Here is a 17,207-nt window from a genome sequence, read left to right as displayed (position 1 = left end):
ATCCTAAAAAACTCTAACGAAAGCCCCAATGGTAATGAGGGAATATCACAAAAGCACAGAACAGAAAAAAGTAGAAATCTTGGCCAAATACTTTCAGAAGGTTATTGAAGCAGGTGGGGCTACTACAAATCCTAACAGCTTAGAAACAATACTACAGTCAGTTATATACAGTACCTCTCAACCTTCTATCTCAGTGCCTGTGTGTTGTGCAGGGCAGGAGCACAGAGAAATCAGTTGTCCTGTTTCCCTTTTTAGGCTATTTACATTTTACATTTTAGTAATGTAGTAGACGCTCTTATCCAGAGCGACTTACAGTTAGTGAGTGCATACATTTTCATACCACCACTAGGACAGACTTGGCCCTGTTACAGCACCAGAGTTATGTTGAACGCTGCTATGTGAACATGTGCAGTGGGAAGGCCAGGCTAGCTCATACCCCAACATTGAGGGGTTGTATTGACATGACTTGACACAGTGTTGCATTTGGTCTACATTTTAGTAAACAAATTACGAACTAAATCACATCCTTTAGAATTAATGGAACCTAGTGAAATAGCTTTTTGTTTGCTCAGGCTACTGTGCAAACAGGGATTATCAGAATTGGTGCTGGGCCTATGAGAGCGATCCCATCTGCTTCTTTTGACCTTTGGCTTTTGCTCAGTGCGAATGTGGTTCCTTTAGTATAATGTTGACTTCAATCTGGCCAGTCATTTCAAATTGTCTCTAAGCTTGAAGTAAGATGATGTGCTCATCAACAGAGTACTTCAAATGCAGACTGTTATGTAGATTGTTTTAATAACGTTAGTTTGGATGATAAATCTATTGCATTTTTGTATTCATATTATGATCACAGTGCACTGTTTTCCATATGAAAGCCTTAACCCAGATTAAACATTCATGTTTTTCCAGAGCAGCACAGTGTTACCCATAGCTCACCCCAAAATGAAAATCACTCCCCCAGTGTAACCAGATGGGTCCCAGGCAGGCAGTGATGTGGGCGCTGCATTGTGAATGGGGCTTTCAAAGTCTGCTGGAGGTCCTCCTCCTATTATTAATTAACGTGAGTGGTGAGACAGCGCTGTGGGTCAGTGGTTGCAAACTGTAGTGGTTGTTTACTTTCTGAAAGCAAGGCGGCAGTGTAGGACTAAGGCCCTGTCATTAGAGGCCTAGCAGGCCTTTAGGACCCCACCCTAGTGTAGTGTATACCCCACAGTATGTACACACATACTCCTTATTACGTCTTTGAACAAAAAGCTGAACACATTTTTGGCCCGGATTCAAATGAATTAAATCAGTTTGAAACAGTAAATCCTACAGTCATCAGATGCATGTAGATGTTCAATTGTGTACTATTCAGTAGTAACTTTCAGTAGCCTTATTTAATAGAACATTCTAAACTAAAGCAGAGAGACTTCAGAGGGAACATAACCCTCAGACATAAATTCAGCTGTCAGGTCTCTCAGAGATGTGTTCGGTACGTGGAGGGCATGGGTATATGAGGCAGGGCGTAAGGACGTTGTGCTAAGCCTTTGCTTCTGCTTCTGCTGCTGTGTATGTGTGTGTTTGTTGTGTGTGTGTGTATGTGTGTGTGTGTTTGTGTGTGTGTACGTGTGTGTGTGTCATTGCCAGCTGACACTGTGGTCAGAGCCTCGGATGAGTCTAGTCAGCAGATGAAGCCCATGCCTGATTGGACACTGGGGTAATGACTTAACGAGATGAAGCATGTACAAAAAATCTGTCACATTTTACCTTGTATTTGCCATACTGACTGTACTGGGACTAACTTTTAATAAAATTACAATTTTCTTTTATACGTTGGTATTGTTGTGGGTCGTTAAGAAGGTTCACTTGGGAATTATAATCTTTTGTCATGAGTAGACAGACTGCAGGGCAAATTCTTTCCTCCCTATGTCAGCTCTTGTTTAGCAAAACCACACACAGTGACGTAATCACAGCCGTCATGTGAATGGTTCCATAGAAATTGAGGCCATCTAGTGGCCATTGTAATAATGTATCAACTTGTAAAGATGTTACAATGTTATAAGGCAGCAATGATAGCCTTACAAACAATGAAACGTAGTTACATTTGCCTCATACTGCATGTTTATCCTGTTTGATTTCCATCAGTGTAAAAATACCACCTCTCTAATCTACTCACTATGGACGTCACAAGAGATCATAGGTCAAATTGAACTCAATTAAATGTGAGGTGATTCCGGTAGTACCAGTAATCTGGATTGCTCTCTTCCATTGTTAACTGGTGAACTCAGAAAGTGGGGCCACACCACATGCCCACCAGCCTTGTAAACAAACAAGCAAACAAACAAACAAAGCTACAGTAAAGTATGATGTCATTATGAGCTGTGTGATTGCCAAATGCACAACATCTACCCATTAGTTCCTCTAACATCATGCTTGTTCCCCATTTTAGACACTTAAAGGAGGGGCATGTATCACTACTAGATGTCACAAAAATCACATAATGAGACATCTTTGTCAAAATTGGCCATGGGCAAGTGTCCTAATCTGGCCCAGTTAAAGCACAATGCAGTCAAAAACGTGATTTTCTTGAGTTTTATATATATATTTCCACACTATGTGGTTGGAATAATATTGTGAAAGTGTGAAAATTATCATAATACCCTTTTAGGGTAAGAGCTGTTTGAAAAAAGACTGGTGACATCACCATGCCCTACATTTGTTAATAGACCAATAAAGAAGAGCATTCCAAAACTCTCTGCCAATAACAGCTAGTTCTCACTTTTCCCCTACCCACTCAGAACAATCCCAGAAAGTCCTAGCAAAATTCTTGCTTGAGAAATGTCTCTTTGCTAAGAATCTATTTTTGTTTCTTTTTAACTATTTTAATTTAAAACAATCACAGTAAGGTACTTAATTGTTACCCAGAAATTATTTGATATTCAGATAAAAACGGCTGCATTGGACCTTTAAAGTAGAGCACCCTATCCAATGGTTGAAGGCAGATCTAACAAACACCAGAATGATTGGTGGACAGGTTAACATTGTGTTTCCCAGGTTGCACCACCCACATGAGGTGACCACAGGATTAGTGGAATAATTGAGCCCTGATTAGTTGTCTGGTACATACAAGATGCCAAAAGAAAAACACACTCAAACAAACGTATGGACACTGACATCCTATTGTAAGTATGCTGAGATTTTATTTAATTTATATTCTATCTAGCATTTCATGTGGCTTCTATTGTCATAGACTTTCCCCTGAGAACAGTGTTGAAAATGTTCTACTTGTGGGATTAAACAAGTAATATGAATGGAATTTCTTATTACATTTACATTTACGTCATTTAGCAGACGCTCTTATCCAGAGCGAAAACACGACTTTTTCAGTGAACAATGCTGTGTGATTGGATATTTTGTCATGGACTAATACAGTTTTGCATAATTTCTATGATGGGCAATGCATTTAGGCTGTTGCACATTGTTTACATTAAACGGTTGTACACATGGTTATCACTGTTAACTGATAAACCACACTCTGTTGTCTTCAGATTCAACCATATCAATATTTATCATTGCAGTCAGTGACGTGTCTTATTGCAGTCAGTGTTTTATTTTTACTTTAATCTGACAAAGTGCTTAATTTGCACTTTTATGGTCTAAATGTCTGAACTTAAATAGCCTTTTTTGCTACATTGGAATTTGTATAGAGACAAAAAATAACTATTTTATTTTATAAGTAATTCACCTGACACCTGAAACCGTAACAATAAGAAATATGAATATTGAAAATATATACTGTAGGTCAGGGATCATCAACTAGATTCAGCCGCTGACCGATTTTTTTCTTGAGCGGATGGTGGAGGGGCTGGAACATATATTCACTCTGGCAATCTACTCCGATTTCAGAGCACTCTGTCTGACTGTGCCAGAACGCAGAATAACTGATGAATTAACGAATGTGCAACACCTGTTGAATATGACCGGTGTCAGTAAACGTCGGCAAAAAAAAAACTATTTCATTTGTTGCCAGCAGCACAGTTGCAGTCACCACAACGCTCTAGATATCATGAAAGCAGCCTAACCAGATCTGCTAGGGCGAGTAAAATGGTCAGAATGTGGTGTTCTCTCATTTGTGTCTGTAAGTAGTTTGCAAGCTAGCCAACTTTAGCCAGTTAGCTTGGGTGCTTGACTGCCGTTGTGACAGAACGCTTGGATCAACCCTACTGTGGCTCTGAACGCTCCGAGAGTGAAACGCTCTGAATTTACGAACGGACAATCTGACAGCGCATTCAATCTACGAACGCCCTGAGTGCCCTCTGAGTGCACTCCAGAGTGAATTTATGAACACACCCATAATTACAAATCATTAGCAGACTTCAGATTGACCACAGATATAATATTTGACTAAAAAATAGTAAATTCAAACCTTGTATACAATCATATCTCTCTATTATGCATGGGAATACTTGGGAACAGATTTTCAAAAATAAAATCAATTGGAGCTGATTTCCTTGTGTTTTTAGTCTTTTATGTCCAACAACGAACATTCAAAATAAATAAAATAATTACAAAAATAAATAAAAATACATACATACATATATATATATATATACAGTACCAATCAAAAGTTTGGACACACCTACTCATTCAAAGGTTTTTTATTTTTATTTTATTTTATTTTTACATTGTAGAATAATAGTGAAGACATCAAAACTATGAAATAACACATATGGAATCATGTAGTAACCAGAAAAGTATTAAACAAATCAAAATATATTTTATATTTGAGATTCTTGAAATAGCCACCCTTTGCCTTGATGACAGCTTTGCACTCTCTTGGCATTCTCTCAACCAGCTTCACCTGGAATGCTTTTCCAACAGTCTTGAAGGAGTTCCCACACATGCTGAGCACTTGTTGGCTGCTTTTCCTTCACTCTGCCGTCCGACTCATCCCAAACCATCTCAATTGGGTTGAGGTCGGGGGATTGTGGAGGCCAGGTCATCTGATGCAGCACTCCATCACTCTCCTTCTTGGTCAAATAGCCCTTACACAGCCTGGAGGTGTGTTGGGTCAGTGTCCTGTTGAAAAACAAATGATAGTCTCACTAAGCCCAAACCAGATGGGATGGCTTATCGCTGCAGAATGCTGTGGTAGCCATGCTGGTTAAGTGTGCCTTGAATTCTAAATAAATCACAGACAGCAATGCACCCCCACACCATAACACCTCCTCTTCCATGCTTTACATGGGGAACTACACATGCAGAGATCATCCATTCACCTACACCGCGTCTCACAAAGAAACTGCGGTTTGAACCCAAAATCTCAAATTTGGACTCCATTCGAAAGGACAAATTTCCACCGGTCTAATGTCCATTGCTCATGTTTCTTGGCCCAAGCAGGTCTCTTCTTCTTATTGGTGTCCGTTAGTAGTGATTTCTTTGCAGCAATTCGACCATGAAGGCCTAATTCACACAGTCCCCTCTAAACAGTTGATGTTGAGATGTGTCTGTTACTTGAACTCTGTAAAGCATTTATTTGGGCTTCAATTTCTGAGGCTGGTAACTCTAATTAACTTATCCTCTGCAGCAGAGGTAACTCTGGGTCTTCCATTCCTGTGGCGGTCCTCATGAGAGCCAGTTTCATCATAGCGCTTGATGGTTTTTGCGACTGCACTTGAAGAAACTTTAAAAGTTCTTGAAATATTCAGTATTGACTGTCCTTCATGTCTTTAAGTAATGATGGACTGTAGTTTCACTTTGCTTAATTTGAGCTGTTCTTAACATAATATGGACTTGGTCTTTTACCAACTAGGGCTATCTTCTGTATACCACCCCTACCTTGTCACAACACAATTGATTGGCTCAAACGCATTAAGAAGGAAAGAAATTCCACAAATTAACTTTTAACAAGGCACACCTGTTAATTGAAATGCATTCCAGGTGACTACCTCATGATGCTGGTTGAGAGAATGCCAAGAGTGTGCAAAGCTGTCATCAAGGCAAAGGGTGGCTATTTGAAGAATCTCAAATATAAAATATATTTGGATTTGTTTAACACTTTTTTGGTTACTACATGATTCCATATGTGTTATTTCATAGTTTTGATGTCTTCACTATTATTCTACAATGTAAAATATTGTAAAAATAAAGAAAAACCCTTGAATGAGTAGGTGTGTCCAAACTTTTGACTGGTAGTGTGTATATATATATATTATTTTCAAATTCGGCCTGCGTGCCGCCAGTTGGGGGACCCTGCTGTAGGTTGAAGTCTTGTTGCTAGCTCATGCTCTACTGACTAGTCTGGGTTTATGCAGCTTATGGAGATTGAGCAGATGCAGAGGGCAGAGAGCTGAGACCTGCTGGATTTATTTAGCACACCTCAGACAGACAGACACTCACACACCTGCTGTTTGTGTAGAACCAGACTGTGGCAGACTACACAGGTCCAAAGATGTGTCAGACAGCTGGTAGGCTACCGTGTCTGAATGTGATCAGACAATCAGACTGTGCCAGCCAGGTCAGCCACATAGTTCCATAACATGTAGATGAGAATATGCAGTTATGCTGTGCATTTTAAAACAATAAAACAAACCCCATTGTGGAAACCGATGGACTAGTTTATGGATAGTTTATGGGGATAGCAAAAGGGATATACAGTAAGCAGGTAATGCACAGACCCAATGAATAGTGTATCCCGAAAGGGATAGGAATGCACTATGGGTACAAACAATGTTACCTAGTTGAACCAGGTACTATAACCCACACTCTTAGAAAAAAGGGTTCCAAAAGGGTTATTCGGCTGTCCCCACAGAATAACCCTTTCCCCCCCCCAGGGAGAACCCTTTTTGGTTCCATGAAGAACCCCTTTGGGTTCCATGTAGAACCCTCTGTGGAAAGGGTACTACATGGAACCCAAAAGTGTTCTACCTGGAACTAAAATGGTTCTACCTGGAACCAAAAAGGGTTCTTCAAAGGGTTATCCTATGGGAACAGCCGAATAACCATTTTACGTTCTAGACAGCATATTTTTTTCTAAGAGTGCAGTTTATGTAATCACACAAATAATACTAACCTTTGTCAAACAGATTTCAAACAGTAAAGAAATGATCAACTTTTACATTAAGATCTACATGGCTCTGGAGTCTTCTGGACTTTATTGGCCCTGACCCTGATCACCTGACAGTAGCCTCTGTTACCTCAGCTGACTTATATAAGTCTATGGTTTGCACGTCGGCCCTGTGTCATAATGAGCTCTTCTTTCAGGTGGGAACTGAGGAGAAGATGGTGGCCGCAGTGCTCACCTTGCTCTGTTTCACCACAACTGAACATGTTCAACTTGATAACCAACTGCTGCAGCTGGATCTCCAAGCTCCAGCAACCAATCAGGTAAGAACGACTTTCTCTCAAATGGATTAACTCAGTCCCCCAGTCACTTGCGATTACAAATACTGTGACTTAAATTGCTCCATATGCTAATTCCAGCCCCATATCTTGTATTTTCACACAGGAAAGTCAATGTACTGGTGGTCGGTCTTGACAAAGCAGGAAAAACATCCACTGTCAGGGGGATGTTAAGAGGTAATGTAACAGTGACGTCAATACAAAGCAATTAACAGTAACCATGCAGCAGACGTAACACAGAAATCTGCGTATGGCTGACTGAAGTCATCTTATAACTATCCTCGCCGTCTGCAGTGCCCCCAGTGGACGTGGGTCCAACACATGGGTGTGTCCGCACAGAGCTGAGAGTGGAAAACTTCCTGGTCACCCTGCTGGACATCGGTGGGGCCTCGGAGGTGCGGGGGTCCTGGAAGGATCTCTATGGGGAGGTCCATGGGTTCATCTTTGTGGTGGACTCCAGTGACCGGCAGAGGATTAAAGAGGTCAAGGAGCTTCTGACGGACCTGCTGAAGCAGCCTAGAGTGGCGGGAAAACCACTACTGGTGTAAGGACTACTCCTTATATCAAGTTTGAATTAATGTGAATATAATACTTGATCAATAAAAAAAGTAAAAAAGTAAAGTTCTATTTGTTCTATTTATAGTTTATAACTATTTTATACAAGGTTCTATGAGGTGTACAGGACAAAGTGGCAGATGATCTATACTACCTATACCCATTTAAAACCTTAGTGTTGCCATTTACAGTGGGCAAGGAAGGACAGTAGCAAAATTGATTAGTGCTTTCAGTGTAGTGTTTTCCTTTTTTGAATCCACTGAAGAAACGTTGTGCTTTGTTGTTGTGTTTTAGGCTGGCCAACAAGCAGGACAAGATGAACGCCCTGCTGGGAAGTGAGATAATTGAGCTCCTGTCTCTGGAGAGACTGGTGAACCAGAGCCGCTCTCTGTGCCACATTGTGAGTCTAGTTCTCATACACATCACTCTCCACACAACTAGACAGCCAGCCAGCCAGCCAGCCAGACAGACAGACAGACAGACAGACAGACAGACAGACAGACAGACAGACAGATTATGTTTATTATGTACAAGAGACAGATAGATACATAGACAGACAGAAATCCATGTAGGCTACATAGATTTGATTATGTTGTGCTTTTTCACTCTAGGAGCCTTGCTCAGCCTTAATGGACCTGCGTAGGTGGACAGACAGGAAGACGCTGAGGGGTCTTCGCTGGCTTCTGCGTGCTGTCAATCTGGATTACCCAGAACTCTGTTCTCGCATAATCAGGGACATCAGGGACAGGAGACCTCTAGCACCAGATGGGAGGGACAGGAGTGGGAATATAGAGAGGAGCCGCAGCAAGCCCAAAGAGGAAAGGTAAGAGAGACCATAACTATCCCAATGGGCACAAATTGGTTGAATCAACGTTGTTTCAACGTAATTTGTCAATGTATTGTGATGTGGAATCTACGTGGAAAATACATTGGATTTTTTTAAAGTCATCAACGGAAACTGTTGTTTTGAGGGTGAAGTTTCAGATAGACACACCTTGTATATAATATGTTGAATTTGTACCTTTGAAACAATGACAGATCTCGTGAGAATGATTATTGAGAGATCTCTTAATAACTAAATATATTCACTGTTGCTATTGAAGTCATTCCAAAGGGTAGGTTTAACAGAGCAAATGAAACATGTCAACACTTTATCACTCATATATCTTCAATGATACTATTTAGGCCTATATAGCATTTGCAATGTCATCAACAGCTATTGTTGAATTTATTATTAAACAATAGAGCAAAGATTTTATTCATGATCTTTTGTTTTACAATACAAAACATACACATACAAACGATAACATACAGACTCACACAAACATCCACAACATCACCCCTGCCCAGACCCACCTGCTCACACCCCCATCTCCAGTGCCCGTATCACTCTCCGCCACATGGCCTCAGACTGCACCATTTTCTTTCTCTCTGTCGCCCACACACTTTCAACATTTAGATAATAAAGCATTTGACCTTTCCATTTTGTTAACGATGGAGGATTGGTAGAGTTCCAGACAAGTTAACAAATGATATGTTGAATTCACGTCTCCAAATAAACCAAAAATAAAAGTTAAAGAATAGGATTAAGTCAGTGGCTCAGATGAAACTATCCAGGCATATTCTTTAAATGTTGATATTTGGTTGCGTTGTCAACCAAACATAATTCAATAATATTTTTGTAATACAGTAAATAGCCTAAAGTATTGGCTATCTTAGAAACTAATGTAACAGTATTTATTCAACCTTAAAATGAGTAACACATCCATGGCCACATTTTGAGGTTACTGTAACTATAAATGTCTTCTTATGTAATCATAGAAAGCGTGCATGTTCAAGATAGCATGCAAAGGTAGCAGGTCTGTGGAGATCTTCACAATTGCTGTAAAAATCTGCGCAGAATCTTGAACAGCATTGATCACTTGCACTATGTACTTTTAATGTAATCTCAACTGCAATCCAGGTCATTTGGTTCTGCTATTAGATCAAGCACAGTGATAACCCATTAAGTTGTTGTATAAATACAAAATGTCTGACATTGTATTCCCATTTGAACTTTGTTGTGCTTTCAAATGGTTGAAAGCACAGTGATAATACATTTAGATGACAACTAAACCAAAAATGAGAATGTGCTTTTAGATGGTTGAAGGCATACATTGGGAATTCAACAAACTTCTGGATGTCTATTTTAGTCGGTGAATGAAGGTTGAACTCTCATTGATCAACTTCTCAACCAATTATTACCCACATTTCCACGTTGAAATGACATGGTGTGCCCAGTGGGATGTGCCTTCAGTTAGACTCCCAGAATATAATCTGTCTTGGCCAATGTGTTGATATTGCATTCACAGAATATGTATCCATGAACTATTTCAAAGACATGGCCTAACTATGTTAGCTAAAGCATCATGGCATGGACCGTTTCTCATGTGAAATGTCTCTGTGTAGAATCCGTGCCAGCAAAAATGACCTTCGTAAAGTACAACGCCCTCAAGAAAAGGACCAAAGACCCAAAACTCCCTCACTACAACCCATTCGAAACATCTTGAAAAAGGTAAAGAAATTGACATTTACAAATCCACTGATAATCGTTAGTTGTAGATCCATTTGATCTTGATAAGATTCCAATTGATTATTTGTAGTAAAGCAGTCTACTAGTTTTAGTACATCTGGAGATGTACATTCATTTTCATTGCTGGAATATGTGAACTGAAAAGCCTTATGTATTGTAGGAGAGCACTCTGAAAAAGAGGCTAAATAAAAAGAAGAAAAAACAGGTGAAGATTAAGGACACAGAAGAGAAAAGTGAAGGAAGAGAGAATGCGGAGGAGGAGGAGGGGGAGGAAGGTAGCACAGAGGCGGACCCGGAACACAGTGTGCAGAAAGAGAAGTCCAACAGTCCCCTAATACCTCCGAAACGAAGGAAGCTGAAACGTAAAGCCAAAGTGAAGGAAGAGACCCAAGATCTCCCAGAATCAGTTGACAATGAAGACAAAGACAAATCAAATAAAGGTAGCTATGCTCCTCAAACAATACAACACTCTGTCTCCAATGTCTTGGCGTATGCTTTATGATTTATTAACAGGTTACAACATGTTATTAGTACTTTTGAATATTGAAATGTGTATCTGAGTTGATAACATTCACATTTCCTCATCTGTTGATAAAGGGGACAAGAAGAAGAAGAAAAAAGTGGTGAAAGTGAAAAAGAACAGGATAAACTCTGAGGAGGTGCCAGGAGCATACTCCCAGACAGTTGACCTCTCCGCGACCTTTGGTGAGCCCCCAGTCTCTCCTTCATAACTCGCACTGAAATGCAACGGCAAAATGAGACGGTCTGAGGCTCAAAGCCCATTTTAAACAAGATATGTGATTTCCCTGTTTCTTGATAGATCTTTACCGAAAAGCCATTTTGGCTCTGAAAGAGCGGCAGGATCAGGGCCAGTGAGAGGAGAGGGCTGAGAGGGGGAGAGAGAGAGAGAGAGAGTCCTGGGTCCAGTGTGTGACAACGCAGTCTGCTATCCTGGCAAGGGCAGCACTCCAGTGATTTATGAACACGTTGAGACACCTTAGTGACTCACCCTCAGCCTCTTCCCTGCCACCCACCCACCCAGACAGCTACCGGACTGACAGACTGATTGACAGAGGGAGACCTGCCCTGCCTGCAACCCCTCCACAACCTCCTTTTCCATTCTATTACCACACATTTCAAATTTACGGATTACAACTGGAGTTTTCAACGGCATTTGAAGGACAATTTCGAAAGACTTGATGGACGTTTTTCTTAGCTGCCACTGTGTAGGAACTGCAAAGCCAATGCACCCCCAGAGAAATGTGTTTTTATTTTATCTTACCAAAATATGTTATATGAAAGATTGACAATATTTATTTATTAGTGGTTATTTAATTATCTGCAGTAAAAGTAAACAATTGTTTATAAACATGATCAATGCACTTACTCTGCCAAAATATTTGAATCCCAACTCCTAAATATGAATAGAATTTATCTGTTTATATTGTAATTTCGATGGAAAGGGAGACATGCTTTTGTAATGTTTGTTTGCTTTTTACATGACTCACAGAACCAATTTTTCAACAACATAAAATGGTCAGTGAAAGGAAAATAGAATTTTAAGAGAACACCACCACCAGGTCAATTTGAAGAAAGAACAAATACAAAACTGAACTGTACAATAAACAATCACGTGCTTCCTTTACAATTTACCATATGCCTTGAAGTGTTCTAACTGTGCTTCACCTTGAAGATGATAATGCTATGTTGCTTCACCCAGATTGCCCCCTGCAGTTCAAACAATATGTCAAGCGCCAAACTAATGGTCAGCCATATGTAACCATGTTTCCTATTTAATTCGGCTATTAGCTATTATTTATTTATGCATGCTGGAAAAGAAACTCTGATAAAAAATTTTTTATTGTTGGACTATGTTCAAATAATATCCATTCGTAAAATATTCGCCTATATTTTTGTAATGATATTACATATAAGATGATAATAGTATTTGGTATGGGCCCCATAAATGACTGTAAGTCGCTTTGGATAAAAGCGTCTGCTAAATGGCATATTATTATTATTATTATATAATTGGGCATTTGCACCCTGGACCCTGTATACAAATTTCCTTTCGCCATTTTTTGTCGCGCTTCTAGAAGCCCACCCCCCTCAGCATCTTTACAGGAGAGAATACAGCCAGTTGTTTCAGTGAATAGGCCTACATTAAATAGCCGCCGCGCCGAGACACACAGTTTGGTGGCGGTACTGGGACACACAACACCGAAGATGGCTTCACCGAGGACGATAACAATTGTGGCCCTCTCGTTCGCTCTTGGCATTTTTTTCGTCTTCATGGGCACCATAAAGCTCACACCAAGATTGAGCAAAGATGCTTACAGTGAGATGGTAAGTAAACCTTTAGCGACAAACCGCATCTGCAGCTGGAAGCGAAAGCCATTGTTCTGGCTATGGACGCACTCAGGCTCTAATGTGCTGTGCGCGGCTGACCCCCATTCGGATCATTAAATAAAATAGCCAATAATATCTAACTGATACATACGATTTGATTGTAGGTTTTGTTTCAATCGTGGGAATTTATTTAAGCAAGCAAGAACATGATGGTACCTGCTGCATTTTTATATAGCCTATAATAGGCTAAATTATTTATTGAAGTCTGACGATAGAAAAACATGACTTTTGTGACAGAAAATAAAATATTACCTCTAGGCATTTCAGATAAGCCCACATAATAGAAATCGAATGCATTGGCTACAGGCCAAAGTAAATAGGCCTGTTTGTTTGAAATAAGAGAAAATTGATATAGGCTAACAGTAGCCCACACATTTGTTCAGTAGTGTTTTATGGCAAATTATTTGTTATTATTAGCCTAATATGCCTTAAAACGGTATTTGAAGGTACATTTTAGCCTAGGCAATGGCAGCGCATGCGAACAAATTCTGGTGTGCACTAGCGGACTAGTCGATTAAACTCTTTATGATGGAGTTGAGCAGCGACTAGTGTGGGCGGTCTGGAGCTCCGACATCAATACATTTTTCTGTGAAATTGCAAGCTATTCTTTGAGTGCTGAAATCAGTAGATTTTTGTTAAAAACTGCCTTTTATGTGATGTCGGAGCTCCAGTCCGCCCACCCTAGCCCCCACTCATCTCCATTGCAAATCGTGGAGTTGAGTTTAATCAGCTAGGGGTGGACCTGCGGGTATGGGGCTGATGTTGAGCCTCTCCTTACCAGTGAAGTTAATGCTCATCTGTGCTCTGCTCGTCATTCATGTATGTTCTAATGTAATTTTTATTCCTTATCAGCGGAGCCTTGTCCTGCAGCGAAACAGTTAATTCAGCCTCATTTACTGCCTTTAAAAAAAACATGGTTGACTTGCTTAAACAAATGTGGTTTCTACTGACAATTGAGATGTACAAACTATGGCATAAGTGGACCACGAGCGGATAAGAGGCAATCCGTAATTTCGATTAAGACATTAATGAGTGAGCTAGGACGGACGTAGTCAATATAACTATTTGTTCAGCACTTTTGAAATGTACAGCGACAGAATTCAGAACATGGGCCGTTCTTACAGTATTCTCCCTGGACACCAAGTCAGAACCGTAGGATAAATAAATAAAGGGGGCATATAAGCAGACAATGAAAGCTCTTACAATATTCAATGATTACATTTATCTAAAACAGGCTATAGGCTACATGTGCACCACCAAGTCAGAACAGTAGGCTAAATTATGAGGGGCAAAGGAACCAAATGATTAGGGTGAGGCACATGGGCTACTAACAGCTTACTACACAACATACATTTAGTATTACTTTCTTAGCTACAGTATACATATCTCCCTGGCATATTGCATCATTTATGCAGCAGCATACAATAAATGTTTGTATGCTGCACTCACTTGAACCTTGAACAGGAAGGTGGAGCAGCGGTCCTTCGTGGGCAAATTTTGTCATCAAACTTTGTCATCAAAGTCTGCCATTCTCTGGATTTATGGTGCTTTCAAGACAACTGGAAACTCTGAAAAAACAAGGTTGAATCATGACGTCAGTGATCTTCAGGTCGGCGCTCTAGAAAGAGGCCTGAGTTCCCGACTTGGAATTCCGAGTTGGATGACCGTTCAAAATGTATTTTCCCAGTCGGAGCTCACTGAAGTCTGAGATTTCCCAGTTCCGAGTTTCCAGTTGTTTTGAACACGGCAGAAGTCATGCTGGATTGACAACATGGCCAATTTATCCAACCTTTTATGGCCCATGGTGTTGAATATTTATCCTTTTAAACTTGGAAAAGAGACCCTTAAACCCAGACTTGGACCACACACCCACTCCACTGAATAGCAGGCTAGTGATTGCTTTGCAACGCTTGCAGTTAGCCACTGATTCCTTCCAAACCACTCATTGTTGAATTTGCGATTTCAAACTTATTGTGTAATGTTAATGTCCAATGGCCGATGAGTTTAATCTATAATTTATTTTCATAATTTATCTTCATATGACAAGGATTGAAAAGGATTTGCCAGTAGATTGCCGACTTGATTCATGATGATGACTGCTAGCTTGCTAGCTAAGATTTTTAAAGTATGATGTTGACATGATCAGTCCAATCAAAGCTATGGTAGATATAACGTGATTTGATGTCATTTTATCTGTGGCCAATGACCTTGAGCCTTCTTGGATGGGCACTTCTAATGTAACTCTATGGCAGCACCCAAGGGGCTTGAATTTTCTAGCTCTACCCATAGACTTTGCGGGGACGTAGTGTCCACATGAGTGACAGAACACTGAGCCAATCACGGCGCAACTAGAGAACATTACCAACCCCTACGCTCTGTAGTTTCCGCTGGCTGCCCCACCACCACAGAAAGCACTGAGCTAGGCTGAAACACCTACATTTTGGAGCTGCTTACTCAATAAATAAAAAAAGAGACCATGTTTGTATGCGGCTTTATTAATTCAAAGATGCCAAAATAACATGCAAAACATATATTTGTTAGTTAAACAGCTCTGCCTCACCTACCCTGAATGACGGGTCGCCACTGGTCAGTGTCATGATTGTAGATAAACTGGTAGGCCTAGACATGGCGCTATTGGCTCCAAATGTATCGTCTCACTCCAACTTTTGATGTAGAATTGAAACTTCCTTAAAGGTTCTACAAATCTGAGAAATGATATACTGTAGCCTGTAGTATACCACTAATAATGAATAAGTTCTCTCTTTGATATCAATGCAAATTAATGCTGAAATGTTCTCTCTCATGTTTTTTTAGAAAAGGGCATACAAAAGCTACGCAAAGGCCTTGCCAGGTCTAAAGAAGATGGGCATCAGTTCGGTGCTGCTCCGTAAGATCATTGGCTCACTGGAGGTGGGCTGTGGTGTGGTTCTGACGTTGGTGCCAGGGAGACCCAAGGATGTGGCTAACTTCCTGCTCTTGCTGGTCATGCTGGCGGTCCTCTTCTTCCACCAGCTAGTAGGAGACCCCCTGAAACGATACGCTCATGCTCTGGTTTTTGGCATTCTGCTCACCTGCCGACTGCTCATTGCCCGGCAGAGTGAGGACCGGCCCGAGAGGGAGGAGAGCAGGGAAGAACACATAAATGTCCAGGAAAAGAACAAAGTCAAAAAGTCCTAATCCAGCCTGATCGTCTGGTCTGGGCAGAGCGACAGCAACTCTGGTCTGGGCAGAGCGACAGCAAAATGGAACCTTGTGCGTTTCTTTGGATTGTAGCAATTCTGATTAAAAAGAAACACAGTCGCCACAATGAGTGATATACCCACCCAGTCACCCACCTATCCCTTCCCCCACTCTTTTGGTTGACTGGTTATTGGTTTCATCCGCTCCCCTGCACTCATCCTAAAACTGAAATCCGCTTGTCCTGTATCCCAACCTTGACAGTGGACAATCATACTTGTGGCAACAGTAATGAGCTCAGCTCTTTTGAAAAATATACTGTATAGGACCTTTGACCTCTGTCCTTTTCCTTGTTTCCCCCCCATTCTTATGTTGCATCTATCAAACCATAAGATGCCAAAAGTTCAATGTTTTTTATGTTTGTTTTTGACACAAATACTAATTTGATTGACTTTGTTGGCTTTGAGAATGCTGTTGTTTTCCGCTATTGAAGATTGGTACTTTTCAATTTTTTACATTTTAGGTGGGAAGCTAATGATATCCCTTGAATTCAATTGTTATTTTACAACAATTAAGCATGGTTCATATTAAATGGTTTAAAACAAACTAATATCCTATCAACACTGTTCAAATATATATTGTTGTTGAACATTGACTCACATTTATTTAAATATAAGTATCACATATTTCCATTGTTATTAGTAAAATAAGAATATTTTTTGTGAATTCAGATTAGTTTTGTTCAAGCTTTTTCCTGTTGACTCGATTTTCTTGTAACTATTCCTATGCATGAAAATGTACCCCTTTTCCCCAAAGAAAAACGGAACGGTCAAATGACAAGTCTTTCGCTCATCTCAAATGGATTAATCACTTTGTTGGACCCAACACTGTTGTTCAAGGACTCATATGGAGGAGAGACCTTTAGGAAGCCATTTTGCTAGCAATTATGTACATACAGTGCCTTGCAAAAGTATTCATCCCCCTTGGCGTTTTTCCTATTTTGTTGCATTACAACCTGTAATTTAAATGGATTTTTATTTGGATTTCATGTAATGGACATACACAAAATAGTCCAAATTGGTGAAGTGAAATGAAAAAAATAACTTGTTTC

At 40.2% G+C, this 17,207-nt stretch overlaps 2 protein-coding genes across 2 annotated transcripts; both read left to right on the top strand.

Annotated features, from left to right (window-relative positions):
• The first annotated feature begins 3,099 nt into the window (after window positions 1-3,099).
• On the top strand, window positions 3,100-12,141 carry arl13a (ADP-ribosylation factor-like 13A). The gene is made up of 10 exons (XM_041857869.1): window positions 3,100-3,164; window positions 7,246-7,368; window positions 7,490-7,560; window positions 7,678-7,927; window positions 8,233-8,338; window positions 8,550-8,761; window positions 10,387-10,492; window positions 10,671-10,950; window positions 11,108-11,215; window positions 11,331-12,141. Exons 1-10 carry the CDS (start codon window positions 3,145-3,147, stop codon window positions 11,384-11,386), a joined length of 1,332 nt encoding a protein of 443 aa, XP_041713803.1. The 5' UTR covers window positions 3,100-3,144; the 3' UTR covers window positions 11,387-12,141.
• A 460-nt stretch (window positions 12,142-12,601) lies between these two features.
• On the top strand, window positions 12,602-16,717 carry LOC121546627 (novel acetylcholine receptor chaperone-like). Its single transcript, XM_041857864.2, has 2 exons — window positions 12,602-12,856; window positions 15,734-16,717. The coding sequence occupies exons 1-2, from the start codon at window positions 12,737-12,739 to the stop codon at window positions 16,094-16,096; spliced, it is 483 nt and encodes a 160-aa protein (XP_041713798.2). The 5' UTR covers window positions 12,602-12,736; the 3' UTR covers window positions 16,097-16,717.
• The last annotated feature ends 490 nt before the right edge of the window (window positions 16,718-17,207 follow it).

This window comes from Coregonus clupeaformis, chromosome 3, assembly GCF_020615455.1.
Source record: "Coregonus clupeaformis isolate EN_2021a chromosome 3, ASM2061545v1, whole genome shotgun sequence".
NCBI classification, from domain to species: Eukaryota; Metazoa; Chordata; class Actinopteri; order Salmoniformes; family Salmonidae; genus Coregonus; species Coregonus clupeaformis.
This window is presented reverse-complemented; position numbering and strand designations above follow the sequence as displayed.